The 17,281-nt window shown below is 35.7% G+C and overlaps 1 protein-coding gene across 9 annotated transcripts in view; it reads left to right on the top strand.

Annotated features, from left to right (window-relative positions):
• NCOA1 (nuclear receptor coactivator 1) overlaps positions 1–17,281 on the top strand; it is a 276,873-nt gene that overhangs the window by 188,398 nt on the left and 71,194 nt on the right. For all 9 annotated transcript variants that reach the window (XM_023230095.1, XM_023230098.1, XM_023230097.1 and 6 more), the window contains 3 exons: positions 8,020–8,199; positions 9,474–9,569; positions 13,867–14,007. In XM_023230095.1, the coding sequence (XP_023085863.1) occupies positions 8,020–8,199; positions 9,474–9,569; positions 13,867–14,007 (417 nt within the window). The remainder of the gene's footprint in view (positions 1–8,019; positions 8,200–9,473; positions 9,570–13,866; positions 14,008–17,281) is intronic.

Below are 17,281 nucleotides of genomic sequence, written 5' to 3'. Positions count from 1 at the left end.
AGAGGGAGGAAAGAAGGAAAGAATATATGTCATATACCTACTAAAATTAATGTTTTTACACTTAAGTGCTTTAACGGAGGAGTTCCAAGTATGGTTGGATGGGCTATTCACTGCTGAGTAGCCTAACTGAGAGGATGGATGGAGTCTAATTTCTAGTGTCTCTTTTATTCACTGAACCCTGTGCCTTGGGGCAGGGCTGGGACTTTAGGAGTTAGGGGATTTTTTCTAATTCTTGTAAAGGCATGGATGGACTAACAGCAGGCCTTTGTTTACTTCTTGAAATTTCAGGCTCCTCTAAAGTTTTTCAGTGCTCAAGTTCCAGTTACTACTAGTGATTGCATTGCTACCTTTACATCTGAGTGTGTGTATTTTTCAATAGTTAGTATACATTTTGTAGATAAATAAGAAATTTTTCATATTACTTTTCATATTCCATTCTGTTTTAGATTTTTTGTTCCTTTTTTTCCACATAGTTCATGTGTTCAGTGAGCTCTGAAATAAAAGCAGTTTATCACGCAGATAAATTTACCACACATCAGTTTTTCAGACAGATACTGTGTGATAAAGTATCTGAGTTGGAGAGTTAGGACTCTACCATACCGTTTAGTATGGAAACTGAGGCATGTGGTCAAGGAAGTCAAACAATGTAAGATTCCCCTGATGTCACTGTAGGTAATACTTAAGATTTCTTTCCCTAGCCATGGACTGTAGATTCTTTTGTTCTACTGTTCACAAATTTTGAGGACTACTGGTGTATGGATTTAACTGAGCTATTGCATTTTATTTTGTATCAAAAAAATCTAATTTAATTTTAGTCTCATGTTGAGTAACAAGATATTTGTTGGGTTTAGCAGCCTTCCTGGTTGGAAAGAGGCCTACGGTCACAGAAAACAAGGATGAGCTGTTTTCTGACTTCTGAAGAAGGGGCTTATTGTTTGTGGAAGGGCCACATTACCTGTTCTGCATGGTTCTCAGGATGCTGTAGATCTATGACTATTCGGGTTCCCCCAAATCACTGCCAGTAGGTAAATTTGGAGAGAGTGTCATCTACTAGCTTAATGTGCTTGCTGGTGGTGCTGCTCCTGGCTACTTATAAGACAGTGATCCTCAGCTGACCTGACAATTCATTGTTGCCTCTCTGAGCAGCCTTTCACAATAGGGAGGAATATGAAGTTTTTGCTGCGGAGGTATCTTTCCCTTACTCCCCCAAAATGGAAGAACAGAAACATTGAAAAAGTAATACTACTTTCTTATACAGTAGTGTAGACAAACAAAGATAGGGCAAGCTCAGTAGTAATAGAATAGATCACATAATCCTACAGTGTAGGTTGATCATCCATTAGAAACCAATGAGATGGTCCCACCAAAAGAATAAAGGCCAACTACACTAACTTAGAAAAGCCAATAGCTTCTTTCAAGGTATTTCCAAAAAGCATTTAGAAGAAAATAAATTATGGTACCTATGTTCAAACCTTTATTATTAGAATAATCAAAGTATTAGAAAATTAAGGAAAGAGACTAAGTAGAATCATTTTATGTGTATTTCATTATCAACCACTGGGGAAAACAAAAATCAAATCAAGATTCAGAACCTATCAAGGAAGAAATTTGAAGAAAAATTTAGGATCATTATTTATATATGTACTCACCTTATATAAATGTATCACATATACATGATTCAAAGCACTGCCTTCTTATTTTTGATTTGCTCCAAGGAGAAATTTTGAAGAAAAAAGTTAAACATCAAACTTTTAAAATTGCTTTTGAATTTACAGATTTAGAAGATTTCAGTGTCTAAAATCTGTACTTTTTAAGCATAACATTTTATTTATAAGAAACAAAATCTGAATGCTGGGAAGCTGGTATGGTGAGAAATTTTGTCCAAAAGCACAAGTGTACATGGATATACTTATACTTGCACAGATGGTTATAAAAAGATTATATTGTGAAAGGCTGAGATTACAAAGAATGAGATGTTAGTGAACATAGACTTATTTGTGAAATTCTAATAAATTGGAACTTGAAGTTTGAAAAAAGAAATTTTAGAAAGCAAGTCTTTTTATAAATTCATACCATTTATATCTCAAATGATGGAGACACAATGGTACTTAAGAGCATAGCCTTTCTGGTATAAAACAGAAATGGGCTATGCATTCTGACTCTGCTACTTAATTAGCAGTGTGACCTTGGACAAGACATTTGACCCCTCTACTCCTCATCCTTGATCGGAAGGTTAAGGGGTAAGTGTTGCTTAGCATATTTCTTGGCTCGTATTAAATTCTTTTTGTTTTAGCTATTATTATTATTCCTGTTACTGGCTTTTTCTAAATGTTTTGGAGCTTTTAACTTCTGAATGGTAGATCTACAATTATTATTAACAATTACTAGCTTGTTTGGACAATCTTATCCTTTCATAGTGTGCTCTTAGAAGCACATAGAAATTATTCTGTAGAAATTGAGGCAAATTTTTTTTATAGATCACATTCAGTAGGATAGTTCCGTTTTTCTTTTTTATTTGTTTATTTATTTATTTTTGAGACAGAGTTTCGCTCTTGTCACCCAGGCTGTAGTGCAATGGCATGATCTCAGCTCACTGCAACCTCCACCTCCTGGGTTCAAGCAATTTTCCTGCCTCATCCTCCCAAGTAGCTGGGATTACATGCGCCCACCAACATGCCCAGCTAATTTTTGTATTTTTAGTAGAGATGGGGTTTCACCATGTTGGCTAGGCTGGTCTCGAACTCCTGATCTCAGGTGATCTGCCTGCCTCAGCCTCTGAAAGTGTTGGGATTACAGGAGTGAGCCACCACGCTGGACCCTGTTCTTCTTTTTTAAACTGTAATGCTAAACTGCTACTTTTACCTATACAGGGGGCTTTTGTTAGTCATTTTTTAATACTTTGGGTTTGTTTTACTAGGTTTTTTAAACATTATCAGTGGCATTTATCCTTTTAAAGAGGAATCATATGGTGAGTTAAGAAAGGAACTGCATGAAGATTAGGCATGTTGCTTTCTAGCTAGATAGTGAAAACTGCACCCTCCCGCACACAAAATACTGAATTTTGTCAGAAGCTTTGTACCTCTAGTATAGGTCTATCCTCTTGTTTCCATTCCACAGAGTATATGGGACCTTATGTGTTTGATGCTGTCATCTTTTTGCATAAATATGTAGCTCACTGCCTACTGTTTAAAAGAAGATTTAAGTTCAAAAAAGTTTTGTCATGGTAAACTATTAATAGTTCAGTTAACTTAAAACAATCTAATCTTGTGAAATCGGGGTATCTAGAAAGATCACCTAAAATATTTAGCAGCTTATATTTGAGGGGCCTATAAGTTTGGAATTGAACTTGCTGTTAATTATTGTTGTTTTAAGAAGATATGATAGTTGACATGTAAATTATTACCAAAATGACTTTAGTTTCTTTTGTTGTGGTGATTATTTTCAACTTTTTTTTTCACATCTCAAAAAGTGTTTTATACAATTTAGATATACTGACCACCATAACAGGTCATGAAATTAAACTTCAAGGAAACCTTTCTCATCTTCATCACTGTCTGCTCTTCTCTTGGCTCCTTAATCCTACCTTAATTACTCACCATTCCTCCACCTCTTTTCCTTTTATCTACCTTCATTCCTTTTACCTGAACTGAGTGTGATTAGATATTTAGCTCTTCTTCTAGTAACATTCCGCAAGTAGCTTTCTTTGTAGACACCTTCAGAAAGTTGAAACTGTCCCTGATAACCAATAGATCAGGGTAAACGTTATCGAAGCCAAGCTGTAAACAAAAACGTAAAGCCTTTTTTTTTTTAACTTTTATTTTAAGTTCAGTGGTACATGTGCAAGGTGTGTTACATGTCATGGGGGTTTGTTGTTCAGATTATTTTGTCACCCGGTGTATTAGTCCATTTTCACACTGTGATAAAGAACTTCCCTGAGACTGGGTAATTTATAAAGGAAAGAGGTTTAATTGACTCGCAGTACCACATGGCTGGGGAGGCCTCAGAAAACTTATAATCATGGGAGAAGAGGAAGCAATCGCCTTCTTCACAAGGAGGCAGAGAGAGAGAGAGCAAAGGAGGAACTTCCAGATGCTTATAAAACCATCAGATCTCTTGAGAACTCACCATCACGAGAACAGCATGGGGGGAACCGCCCCATGATCCATTCACCTCTCTCTCCCTCAACACATGTGGATTACAGGTCCTTCCCTCAATATGTGGGGATTACAATTTGAGATGAGATTTGGGTGGCAACACAGAGCCAAACCATATCAACCAAGGTACTAAGCCTAGCCCCCAATAATTATTTTTTCTGATGCTCTTGCTCCTCCCAGCCTCCACCGTCAAGTAGGTGCAGTGGCTGTTCTGCTTTGTGTTTATGAGTTCTCATCATTTAGTTCACACTTAAAAGTGAGAACATGCAGTGTTTGGTTTTCTGTTCCTGTATTAGTTTGCTAAGGATAATGGCCTCCAGTTCCATCCATGTTCCTGCAGAGGACATGGTCTCATTCTTTTTTATGGCTGTATAGTATTCCATGGTGTATATGTACCACATTTTCTTTATCCAGTCTGCCATTGATGGGCATTGAGGTTGATTCCATGTCTGCTAATGTGAATACTGTGGCAATGAACATACACTTGCATCTGTCTTTATGGTGGAATGATTTTTGTTCCTTTGGGTATATATCCAGTAATGAGATTACTGGGTTAAATGGTAGTTCTATTTAGTTCTTTTAGGAATTACCACATTGCTTTCCACAATGGTTGAACTAATTTACACTCCCACCGACAGTGTATAAGCATTCCCTTTTCTCCACAGCCTTGCCAGCATCTGTTATTTTTTGATGTTTTAATGATAGCCATTCTGACTGGTGTGAGATGATATCTCATTGTGGTTTTGATTTGCATTTCTCTAATAATAATCAGTGATACTGAGCTTCTTTTCACATGCTTGTTGGCCATATGTGTGTCTTCTTTTGAAAAAGTGTTGATGTCCTTTGCCCACTTTTTAATGGGGTTGTTTTTTCCTTGTAAATTTCTTTAAGTTCCTTATGAATACTGGATATTAGACATTGTCAGATGCATGGTTTGCAAATATTTTCTCCCTTTCTGTAGGTTCTGTTTACTTTCTTGACAGTTTCTTTTGCTGTGCAGATGGTCTTACATTTAATTAGGTCCCATTTGTCAATTTTTGCTTTTATTTTCATCGCTTTTGGCGTCTTCATCATGAAATCTTTGCCCGTTCCTGTGTCCAGAGTGGTATTGCCTAAGTTGTCTTCCAAAGGTTTTTATAGTTTTGGGTTTTACATTTAAGTCTTTAATCCATCTTGTGTTGATTTTTGTATATGGCGTAAGAAAGAGGTCCAGTTTTAATCTTTTGCATGTGGCTGTCCAGTTATTCCAGCACCATTTATTGACAAGGGAGTCAATTTCTCCATTGCTTGTTTTTGTCAGCTTTGTCAAAGATCAGATGGCTGTAGGTGTGCGGCCCTATTTTTAGGCTTGGTATTCTGTTCTGTTGGTCTATGCGTCTATTTTTGTACCATGCTGTTTTGGTTACTGTACCCCTGTAATATAGTTTGAAGTTAGATAACGTGATGTCCCCAGCTTTGTTCTTTTTGCTTAGGATTGCCTTGGCTATTTGGGCTCTTTTTTGGTTCCATATGAATTTTGAAATAGTTTTTTCTAGTTCTGTGAAAAATGTCATTGGTAGTTTGGTAGGAATAGCATTGAATCTGTAAATTGCTTTGACAGTATGGCCATTTTAATGATATTTATTCTTCCTATTCATGAGCACGGGGCGTTTTTCCATGTGATTGTGTCATCTCTGATTTCTATGAGTAGTGTTAACAAATCCTTTTCTTTTTTTTCTTTTCTTTTTTTTTTTTTTTTTGAGACGGAGTCTTGCTGTGTTGCCCAGGCTGGAGTGCAGTGGTGCGATCTCGGCTCACTACAAGCTCTGCCTCCTAGGTTCACGCCCTTCTCCTGTCTCAGGCTCCCAAGTAGCTGGGACTACAGGTGCCTGCCACCATGCCCGGCTAATTTTTTGTATTTTTAGTAGAGAGAGGGTTTCACTGTGTTAGCCAGGATGGTCTCGATCTCCTGACCTCATGATCCACCTGCCTGAGCCTCCCAAAGTGCTGGGATTACAGGCATGAGCCACCACGCCTGGCACAAATCCATTTTTTATCATAGGGTCTATTTAGTTGGAGAGTTTTCCTAATAATTAGACAACTTAATCCATTTATTCAGTACATGAGAAGAGAGCTCTAAAAATGAATGGATATGCTAGTTTTTACATTCATTTTTCTTTTTTTCTTCCCTTTCCTTCCACTCTTTAGCCTATATGTGCTCCAAAAGTGGAGGGGAGGACCTTGGACAGAAATCCTACATAACTAAACCAGACATGCATATAAAAATGTTATTCATAGCTCTTCATTTTCTGCATTGTTCCCCCAACAGAATAGAAACTTCATTTCCTTTTGAAAATAGTAATACGTGTTTGTTGTAACTGGGGACTTGAAATGATTATTTCTATTAAAATCACTACTGATATTTGAATCAAGCATCAAGGTATCTGATGTATTTTATTATGAAATTTTAAAGTATAGATGACTTTAGAGATAATGTAGTGGATTCTTTTATTTTAAAAAATGAGACAATGAGCGTCAAAGATTAATTAACCCAAACCTTAGAACTTGCTAATAGCAGAACCCAAGACTTCTAATACCAATATGGGTTTGTTTCCCTGATTTCCTCTAACACTTAATAAAGGATGAGATGGAAAAAAGGAAGGAGGGTCATTGGAGAGTTTAAGGTAGGAAAATGTTCGGGAACAGTGAAAAAGTAGCCTTGGCCAGGCATGGTGGCTCACACCTGTAATCCCAGCATTTTGGGAGGGCGAGATGGGTGGATCATGAAGTTAGGAGTTCGAGACCAGCCTGGCCAACATGGTGAAACCCTGTCCTACTAAAAATACAAACATTAGCCCGGCATGGTGGAGCACGCCTATAATCCCAGCTACTCAGGAGACTGAGGCAGGAGAATCGCTTTAACCCAGGAGGGCGCAGTTTTAATCTTTTGCATGTGGCTGTGTCGCCCAGGCTGGAGTGCAGTGGCGCGATCTCGGCTCACTACAAGCCGAGTGGTGGTGAGCCGAGATCGCACCATTGCACTCCAGCCTGGGTGACAAAGTGAGACTCCGTCTTCGAAAAAAAAAAAAGGCAGCCTTAAAAACCCTCTGATATCTCATGACCACATGATTTAAACATGACACTATGACTGGGAAATTATGACCTACCACACAGTGGTTTTTACTTGAAATGGATACCTTTTCTGCAACTGAATTCGTTTTTCCTATACTGGATCAGGTAACATTCCTTTTTTAGCCATTTTTTTAATATAATAATATTGATTATCCACTATATCCAAGATATTGTAGCATATGAACTGTGCTAGTTAAGTAAAATAAAGCACAAGGAGAAAATGGTTATGAGAAAGTGAGATTGCTCTATATTCTTAATATTTTTTTGAGTCACAGACTCTGAGAAAATTGAAATCTCCCCCAGAAAGGTGCACATCCACACAAAAGCCAACCTTAAGAATCCATGATTGCCAAGTTAAAACCCCACTTATCAATATACCTGTGGTTTTGAATCAGTTTTTCATTGTCAAAGTATAACTGGAAACCAACTGAAAAACTCATTAATTAACTGCTATAAAATTCTGAGCAAAATAGTAAGTTTTAATTTTTAATTTTTGTCTTTGATGATAATATTTGAGGGGAAGATCGTATGTATTTTCTTGGAAATGTTACAGTTTTCTGATTGGTAGACATTTAGATTTGCTAGGGAGATAAATATTCTATTGCCTCAGGATAATGTTAGATCTGAAGAGGTCAGTCTGTCTTTTAATCTGAGTATCTAATTAAGCAGATGGCTTAAAGTACATCTTTTGTATCTTCAGAGTTTGTGCTTTTTCACCATATTCACAAGCACATAATCAATTTTTCTTCCTCAGTAAATGGAGTTCCTTGGCCTCAAGAGGCAACACGACGAAACAGCCATACCTTTAACTGCAGGATGCTAATTCACCCACCAGATGAGCCAGGAACCGAGAACCAAGAAGCTTGCCAGCGTTATGAAGTAATGCAGTGTTTCACTGTGTCACAGCCAAAATCAATTCAAGAGGATGGAGAAGGTAAAGCCAAATTTTCATTTTAAAGTGTTTATTTCTTCTGTGACTTTAAGGAAAGGAGAGGAAATTAATTATAAACTGCCTTTTTCAGATAGTATTTTTGGTTACTATAGTATGTATCATAGTAACTATTCCATTTGCTATATATTCTTAATACTTAAAAAACAATAATTACATCTAGAATCATTCCTTTAATATGCCCCCCAGATTCTTAGTTTTAAGCTGGCATTCCCACTAAAATGTCAAATAATTCAGACCAACTTGCTGTCTAGAAATAAGAGATGTAACTAACTGCTGCCAGTTGGAAATGTACCAGATGCAGCAGACTGTTGAACAGCTCTGATTTTTAGAAAGTTTCAAGTTTAGAGTGTAGGGAGCATTGGAGAATAGAGTTGGCATTTTTCAGGCTATACAAGGTAATTTATAAGGAGAAAACTTATGAACAGATGGAAACATGCTGAAGCTCTAATATGAACATGGTGTCAACATGGAATTAGTTAAATATGTGACAGTGGATGAGTTTTCCATGTAAACTTAGACTGGGCTAAGTTTAGAAAATCACAAATTGAGAACTGGAGTAAGGACAAGGGAAGGTAGTAGACAAGAAGTCAGTCAGATGCAAAAAAGCCATATACGTAGCAGGTCTCACCAGGAAATGGAGGTGGCAATCAACTGGAGACTTCTTACAAAATACACATGCCAAGTCTTATTTGATTAAAGTTCGTTTTTAGCTGTGTGATACTGTGTTTAACATCCTCAAAACAAAATTTGGGACTAGGACTTAGAAAAAATTGTATATCCTAAAAACATGAAGTCATCTGTCAAGAGCAAAATGGTGCTTCAGAGTTAAAGGTTGTTTTTCTCATATAATTATCTACACCGTGGTTATAAGATAATCTTTGCAGCCATTAAGTACTGGTGAATATAAGAAATTGACTACAGAACTGTATTTTAAAAAACACTGTGCCACTTATATCTAACCAAAACTACTACTTCTAGTTGTTATTATCCATACATGAAATGCATCAGTCTGCTCTGGTATACATAAGAGCATTCAATAGGAAGGAATAGTTTATGCCAACTAACTCTCTACCTGGAGCTGTCAGGTTTTGGTTGCCAGAAAGTTTATTTCTAATATACATTAGATAAGAATGATTTCAATATTATGTCAGGTCCTGTAACATGTATTGTTTTTTTGAAAACCATTAATGGCAAGTGATAGAGGTAAACCATTTTCTATTCTCTTTCCTTCAATTTCCCCTTCTTGTTTTGGGCAGATTTCCAGTCATGTCTGATTTGTATTGCACGGCGATTACCTCGGCCTCCAGCTATTACAGGTGTAGAATCCTTTATGACCAAGCAAGATACTACAGGTACTAATTGTAAAGTTCAGAATGTTCCATAGGTATTAATAATGTGACTCTGTCCTTAAAACTAATTATATCCAGAATGTCTTTCTGTTCTAGGAGATTTAGGCTTTGCTCCCTAGTCTTACACAGAAAACATTTTAAATGGTGCTCTTAGATACTATAGTCATTGTCATGGTCAGGGTGCTGGAGAGAACACTTTTTATAACGTTATATACCTGTATTTGTTTGAATATAAATTATTTTTCATAATCATAGAATAAAATGCTTAAAGAAATTTAGAAGATATAGATATGTAAATATGTAGATATACATACATTTATTTAAAATAGATATGAATATGGTAGTTTTAGTATTATGTTTAAATGTATCTGGCTATTTCTGTTTTTTTTTTTAATTCTTTTCCTTTAACTTTATTTAGCCCATACTGATCGAGTCCCTAGAAGTGCCTGTCACTAGGTGATTCCCCAAGATGTATATGGTTGAACAAAAATAATTCAATGACAAATTGTGTTATTTTTGATGATGGAAAAGTTATGAGATGGTAAAAGGGAGGATATATGAAATTAGTTGGTCAGCAGAGGCCTGTCTGAGGAGCTGATACTGAGCCCCAAAGGATGAAGTGGTGCCCACTATTTAAAGTGTGGGTCTTGGAAGGGGGGCAGCAACGAAAGGTCTTGATGCAAAACGGGTACTCCTAATTGAGGAACCAGAGCTGCAGAAGTTTCTAAAGATAAGCAAGACAGAGAGGTAAGTTAGAAGTACTAGAAGGAGGGCAGGAGAACCTCAAACTGAGTAACAGACTGCCTATAAATAAGGCATTCTTAAAGGCCTACTTCAGATTTTATTTTCAGCAAGGACAAATTGTTACTGTTCTTTATAGCTGATGAAGTATTTTTCTTATATTATTTGATTTTATCTTTACACTAACACATTGTGTGTGCATGCTTTTACAACAACCAGGGTTAAATATATCTCACTTACCTCTCTAATTTTAAAATAGAGATAAATATTAGAGGTGTGTTTTCTAGCAGACTAAGATTTTAAAAATCATTTCTTCTGAATTTTCTGCTTTGTGAAAGTTTAGTTTTAGTGTACATTTTGACTTTTACCACCTTTTTATAAGATCCTATTTCCTTATATATTAATTTTTTAGTCCCAATAATCTAATATTCCAATGTTGTATGCTTTGTGCTTGTGTTTTTAATGATAAACTTCCAGCTGCTCTTACTAAAGAACTGGTATGGATAAATTAGCACAGATAATAGAAAATGGTGAAGAGACTGTCTCTGAATGCAGAGAGATGGCATCTAAGGATAGTAATTATCAATTATCATACCTTTCTTCATTCCATTTTTGAGTCTACCATGTATTACGTTCCTTTCCGGTCTCTACCATGAACAATACTGGAAAAATTTAATAAGCTTACTGTGGATGTGTGGGTTTGTGCCAAAACAAAAATTTCTTTTTTAAATTTAAAAAATTATTTTTTTAATTATTGAAAATTGAAAGTATTTTTCATGAAGGAAAAATAGAGTCCATTGAAAAGGAAAATTGGTCAGTAACCAGTTAACCTAAAAAGAAACCAAAGAAGGGCTTTGTGAGATAGCAGAATGAAAATGTGTTGAAAAGGGTTATTGTCAGGTCACAGAAAAAATGTCAGAGATGAGGAAGGCCTCAAAGTTATGAGGCTAATTTAGGAACAGTATGTTTCAGCTTTTCCTCATATTGCATTTCTATAAATTGTAAATTGGATTGTTTTAAGGACTTTATTTTCTCATAGGAACAGTGTTATCCGTGGTAGTTTTGTTTCTAAGAACCCAGGTGTTAAAATTTTAGATATAGCTGGTAATATGTATAAATATATAAAAATAACCATAATCGTGTAAAATAAAAGATTAGCCTCTGGGCCACAAAATAACTATATATACAGAGGCAACCTCAAAGATCACAGAATCCAACCTGGATTTACAAATGAGGGGATGGTGATTTGATCAAAACCATACAGCCCTTTGCCGAGAATGGACACCTTTAGGTCCTAATGTGGAGCTCTTTCTTGTATTACATTACTTTTCACTAAAACGCTGTTAAAAGGGCATCACTATACTGTACACACTTATTGTATAAAGATACCAAGGAAATATAAAATATACTTAAAATGTAAAACTAACATTTTATTATATAAATCATAGAATTGACTTAGCTAAAAAGAATAGGTATAATAAATGTTAAACATTTCTTAAGTTTTTGTAGTAGTACTTTTTAACTCTTTATGGGATGCTCTGTATCTCTTAAAAAAAGAAAAAAAGTCTTTTACTAGGAAATGTAGAAAGGTTTTTTATTGTTGTTTGGTTGTTTGGTGGTTGGTTGGTTAAACTTTCCTGTAGTAGGCAGAGGTATTCTAAATCAAGCTGTTTATGATTCCTCACTAAGAGTCATTACATTACCCATCTGGTACCATTGCTGATAAGTTAATCAGTTTCTCTCCTGCCAGTCCCCAACTCTAAACTCTCATGCCCTCTCGTGGGGCCAACCCTTAACATGAACACACACACATGCACATGCCTCCCTTAGTCACTGCCTGTGAGGCGCATTCTTGTATAGGAAGATGATGTAGCAGTGGAATCTCTGCTATAACCAACTTTTTATCTCTGACATAAGAAACAAGGGTTGAACTATTAAAATTCTTAAAAATCTAAGATCTTTTATAGTTTCAGTTACAGTGTTCACCATGCTTTCCCCAAACTGTTCTTAAATGACAAAATTTCCTTATTTGAGTTTCAGTTTATTTTCTTTCTACTATTTACATTTATGCCAAGACTTAGGTGATAACCTGCTAAAGTAGGACTGGGTACATCAGATTCAAGACCCTAAGTTACAAAGGTCTAATGAATATTTTATTTCTAAGCAAACCAAATGAAGTATATAAAAAGGGGATTAGTTCAATGAGGAGGCACAAACTGGATGATAGATTTGAGTTGATTGTATGAAGAAAGGGAAGATGGAGAAAATATTTAATCAGTCATTCATAGAAGAGGAAACATTAGTGGTGAACTCTAATAATTGGGGAAATAAAAATTTAGACCACAATGAGATAGCATTTTTCACCTACTAGTTTGAAAACATAAAGAAGCCTGACAACACAAGTGATGGAAAGGATGTTAGATTAGCACTAGCTCTTATGCATTGCTGGTGGAAGCATAGAGTGGTACAAGTTTCAGGAAGACAGTTTAAAATTAATATTATAAAGTTGCATTCACATAACCTACAATCTAACAATTCTGTTCCTACATATATACCCTAGAGAATGCATGTACCATGCAACATGTGAAAGATGTTCATAGTAGTGCTGACTATAATGGCAAAAAACTGTTAACAGTCTAGATGCCCATTCACAGGAGAATTTAAAGATGGGGGTAGTGACAAGGGAGGAGTGCACATGTGATACACCAATATTGGTAACGTCAAGTTCTAAAGTTGAGTGGTGGGTTTGCAGGTTTTTATATCATTAATATAATTCTTAATTTATAGATATATTCTATATATATCTGGTATTATTTTCTGTGACTGTAAGATTGTGTAAAACATGATAAAACAGGTCTTAATATTCACAAACTGGATTAATTGGCCCTCTGTTAACTGAGGAATAACTTACCTGAATTCTCTCATAGCCATTTAGGAAATTTGTTTAAATATGATAACAATGGCGAATCACCATAAATTTTATAAAGCGTGTGTTCCGTGTGCATACTGCCTAGCAAATCTTAATGTTCTCACTTACTGTTTTTCTGATTTAACTTTTGTTGCTTTCAGTCTTTGTTTAGTCTTAAATACAGTATTGCCTACAGCCCAACAAAGGGTAGAGAGGGAAAGCCTTGCTTCTTTTCTCGTATTCTCTTCTCTTAGTAATTAGAAATTAATTTAAACCAAGCAATATACTTCATCTTTACCTCTCCTTTCCTGTCAGTCATCAGTATACAGAAAGCAGAATCCAAAGACCAAGCCAGAGGAGTTTGAACTGCATTAGTCTCAGCAGCGTCAGGTCATTATGGTATGACCTAGACCTGAATTGAATTTTATAATATGACATACTAGGACATAACACATTCCAAAACCAAAACAATTTATGTCAATAACATACTTCATAACTATATGTAATAAAAATTAATAGTGCTTTTTGTTGCTTTTGTTTATTGAGTATTTGGAAAGAAAGAAAATTTCTTAGACTCAGTTGTTAGTTTTGAAATGTGGATGATTTGTATAAAGAGGCTGTTATAAATGTAAACTTTCATTCTTTGTACAGGTAAAATCATCTCTATTGATACTAGTTCCCTGAGAGCTGCTGGCAGAACTGGTTGGGAAGATTTAGTGAGGAAGTGCATTTACGCTTTTTTCCAACCTCAGGGCAGAGAGCCATCTTATGCCAGACAGCTGTTCCAAGAAGGTAAAGTTTTCTCTCTCAATTATTTTCATTAACCTTTATCTTTACTAACATTTGAATAGTTTGTATAGAACTTATGGCTTGATAAGTATTTTCTCCAAATTATAGTTTTTGCAATAATCAGTTTTAGGAAAGGAAGAAATGGGTAAGCAAAGTAATTCATGAGTGGATCCTGAAATTTGGGATACACGTTCTAAAGAATAGGATGTTGTGTGGTGGTCACTCATTCATTCATTCATTCATTCAGCAGGCATGTATCAAGTTCCCAACATACATAGAACACTATATAAGGTGCCAGGGGTACAGTGATGACTAAGAAAGAAGGTTTTGCCCTTAAAGAGCTTATAATACAGTAGGAAAATATATGACAACCCTAAAGATCAGTTTGACATGGGATATGATAGAACCATAACCAAATAACAAAAAAATTAATTCTGACTTGAAGAATCAAGGATGACTTCAGAGAATAGATAATATTTTGTTTGGCTCTCAAAGATCATTCCCAGCAGAACAAGCATGTTAAAGGCCTTCTGGATAATACAGAGATCAGTGTCATGCATGTTTACTTCATGACTGTTGCAGAACCTGTATCTCTTGACTCAAGCTGAAATTTCAAGTCAAAAAATACATCCTATGAAATTATTAATTATTGCATAGCTGCTGGGTCTTAGTAAGTATAATGGAGGTATAAGATGTGTATATTCCCTGCCCTTAGGAAACTTAACAGTACTATAGGAAACGTAGGAAAAGTTATTTGAGAGTTAAGGCCAGAAAGTTGACAGAAGTTCAGAATTAAATGGCTTTGATATACTTTAAAAATATTGTCGTTTAATTATGGTAGCCTAACATTCTTTTTCCAATGAAATTTATTCTCTAATCTCTAGATAGTTTCTTTTGTAAGAATCTCGTTGTATGGCTTTTCCTGAAAAACAATTTAAAAATATTATTATTTCATCAGTCTTAATTTTAACATTTTTCCCATAACATTAGATTTCCTAAGTTGATAGATGATTTTCCATTCATTACATTTTAGGTCAACTGCTTCCTAATGATATATGGTGAAAGTAGTTTGATTTTTTTTCTTTTTCCAGGAAGCATCTATATAAATATCACAATCCAGGTATTTCTGGAGCAGCTTCGAACAGACTAGTGGTTCCCTAGTGGGCTCCTAACTAGACTTATACCACCCCTTAAGATTGTATTCAGTGGGTAGATCCAAGAATCTGTATTTTTTAAAAGTTTCCCAGGCAATCCTGAAGGGCAGCCAGGTTTGGAAACCATTACAATAAGTAACTAATGCCGTCCATTGGATGTGAACTTTGTGATTTCCTCTGCCAAGAGTGATGCTTGACTTTTGCGTAGGTTTGGAACTCAGCACTGTCTCTACTCATTGCTTCAAGTTCTCAAGTGTATGGTACTTTTGATTTCTGCCTTAAGTTGGGCCTTCCAAGGCTTTACTTAAAAGATTTAATTTATTTGCCTATAACTTATGTACATTTTCACCAAGGCAAAGCAGATCTGGCTTATCTCATTATCCAAATGGCTAGGCTCCCCATAGATGTGACTAGGCCATAAAACAAATTGATTAAAGTATAATAAGTAACTAGTTTGTCATTAGTATATACACTGAAATAATTTAGAGTAAAATGTAAAGAAATGTAAGTATAATCCAATACCTCTTCCCCGTTAGTCATTTTTTAATGTTCCCTCATTCTACCTTTTTTAGGAAAAAAATCTTCAATAGAAATGACTTGTATTTTTCTTAGAATTGAGTTGTCCAAAGTTCACATGACTGAATCTAGTGTTTTGGAGATTCTAAACAACCTGACAAACAGGTTTTGTGGATTGAGCACAGCCTTTTCTGATATTTTCTAGTCAGCAGTATCTAGCCAGGTATGAGAAATGTGGTTGATGAAACACTGTCATGAGAATCACCTGTTAAAGATATTGACCTGCCGAATTAAAATATCAGATGAAGGCCTGCCCAGATATCTGAACAAACCTTAAAGATAGTGCTTAAGTTGGCCAGGCGCAGTGGCTCACGCCTGTAATCCCAACACTTGGGGAGGCCAAGGAGGATCACCTGAGGTCAGGAGTTCAAGACCAACCTGATCAACATGGAGAAACCCCATCTCTACTAAAAATACAAAATTAGCCGCACATGGTGGCCCATTCCTATAGTCCCAGCTACTTGGAAGACTGAGGCAGGAGAATCGCTTGAACCCGGGAGGCGGAGATTGCGGTGAGCTGAGGTCTCACCGTTGCACTCCAGCCTGGGCAACAAGGCGAAACTCCATCTCAAAAAAAAAAAAAAAAGAGTAAATAATAATAATAATAATAATGCTTAAGTTTAACAACCATTGATCCATCAAGATTGGAGAGAGGTGTTGTTTGCATTTGCAGTTTTCTTGCTGCCTTTTCACTTAGGACAGTATAAAAAGAGTGAAACAAATTATGTACCATCTTCTTGATTTTGTGTAGAACTTTATAGCGAATGATATTTAGGCAGGAAAAGTTTGTCCTCCATCTGTTGTCTTTTTTTCCTGCCCATTAACTTACTCTTTGATGGCAGCAACTAGTCTAAAATCCTAATATGCGTTAAAATTTCTAGTTTTAGTTTAGTTTTTTAGCTGCTCTTGACAAAGTCAACTCATGAACTGCTGTCAAAGGGAATTTACTATTATATTTTCCAGAATCAAGTTTGAAAACACATTTCAGTCAGAGAATATTTGGGAACTACCTAGCATGAATTAGATTAAAGCCATGGTTTTACATTGAGATTGGAGAGAAATAGGTATCAGGATCACTTGAGGAACTTTTTAAAGTAGGAGAAGATCCATTCAAGTGTGTATAGTTTGGAAACAGTTCCCAGGTTCTGTTCAATTCAAAACTATTACTTTAAAGAAATATCTAGGTCATGGTGCTTCCCAAGGTCCCTGATAAGATAGATTCATCTGGGTCAGTTGTTAAACTAGATTTCTGGACCCCACCCCAGACTACTGAATCAGAGTCTATAGTCTAAGATGTTTACTTACAGAGAAGTTTGTAAAATATGAACCTAGGTTCCACAAACTTAATAACTATAACTAGGAAATGATGTTTTATGTGTAATCCCACTTTAGGGGATTTATAAGATATATTTAAGGTATTTAAGTTTCTGAGAAGTTCTACAATAAAAATACCTTTTAAATTTTGTTACTGAGACTTTTTTTTTTCACAGAATACTTTTTCTTGGAGCACATCTATCAGCAGTTAAATAGTGGTCATGGGAAATGTC

The sequence above is a fragment of the Piliocolobus tephrosceles genome, chromosome 15 (assembly GCF_002776525.5).
Source record: "Piliocolobus tephrosceles isolate RC106 chromosome 15, ASM277652v3, whole genome shotgun sequence".
NCBI classification, from domain to species: domain Eukaryota; kingdom Metazoa; phylum Chordata; class Mammalia; order Primates; family Cercopithecidae; genus Piliocolobus; species Piliocolobus tephrosceles.
Note: the sequence above shows the minus strand (reverse complement) of the source record. Positions and strands in the feature narration are given on the sequence as shown.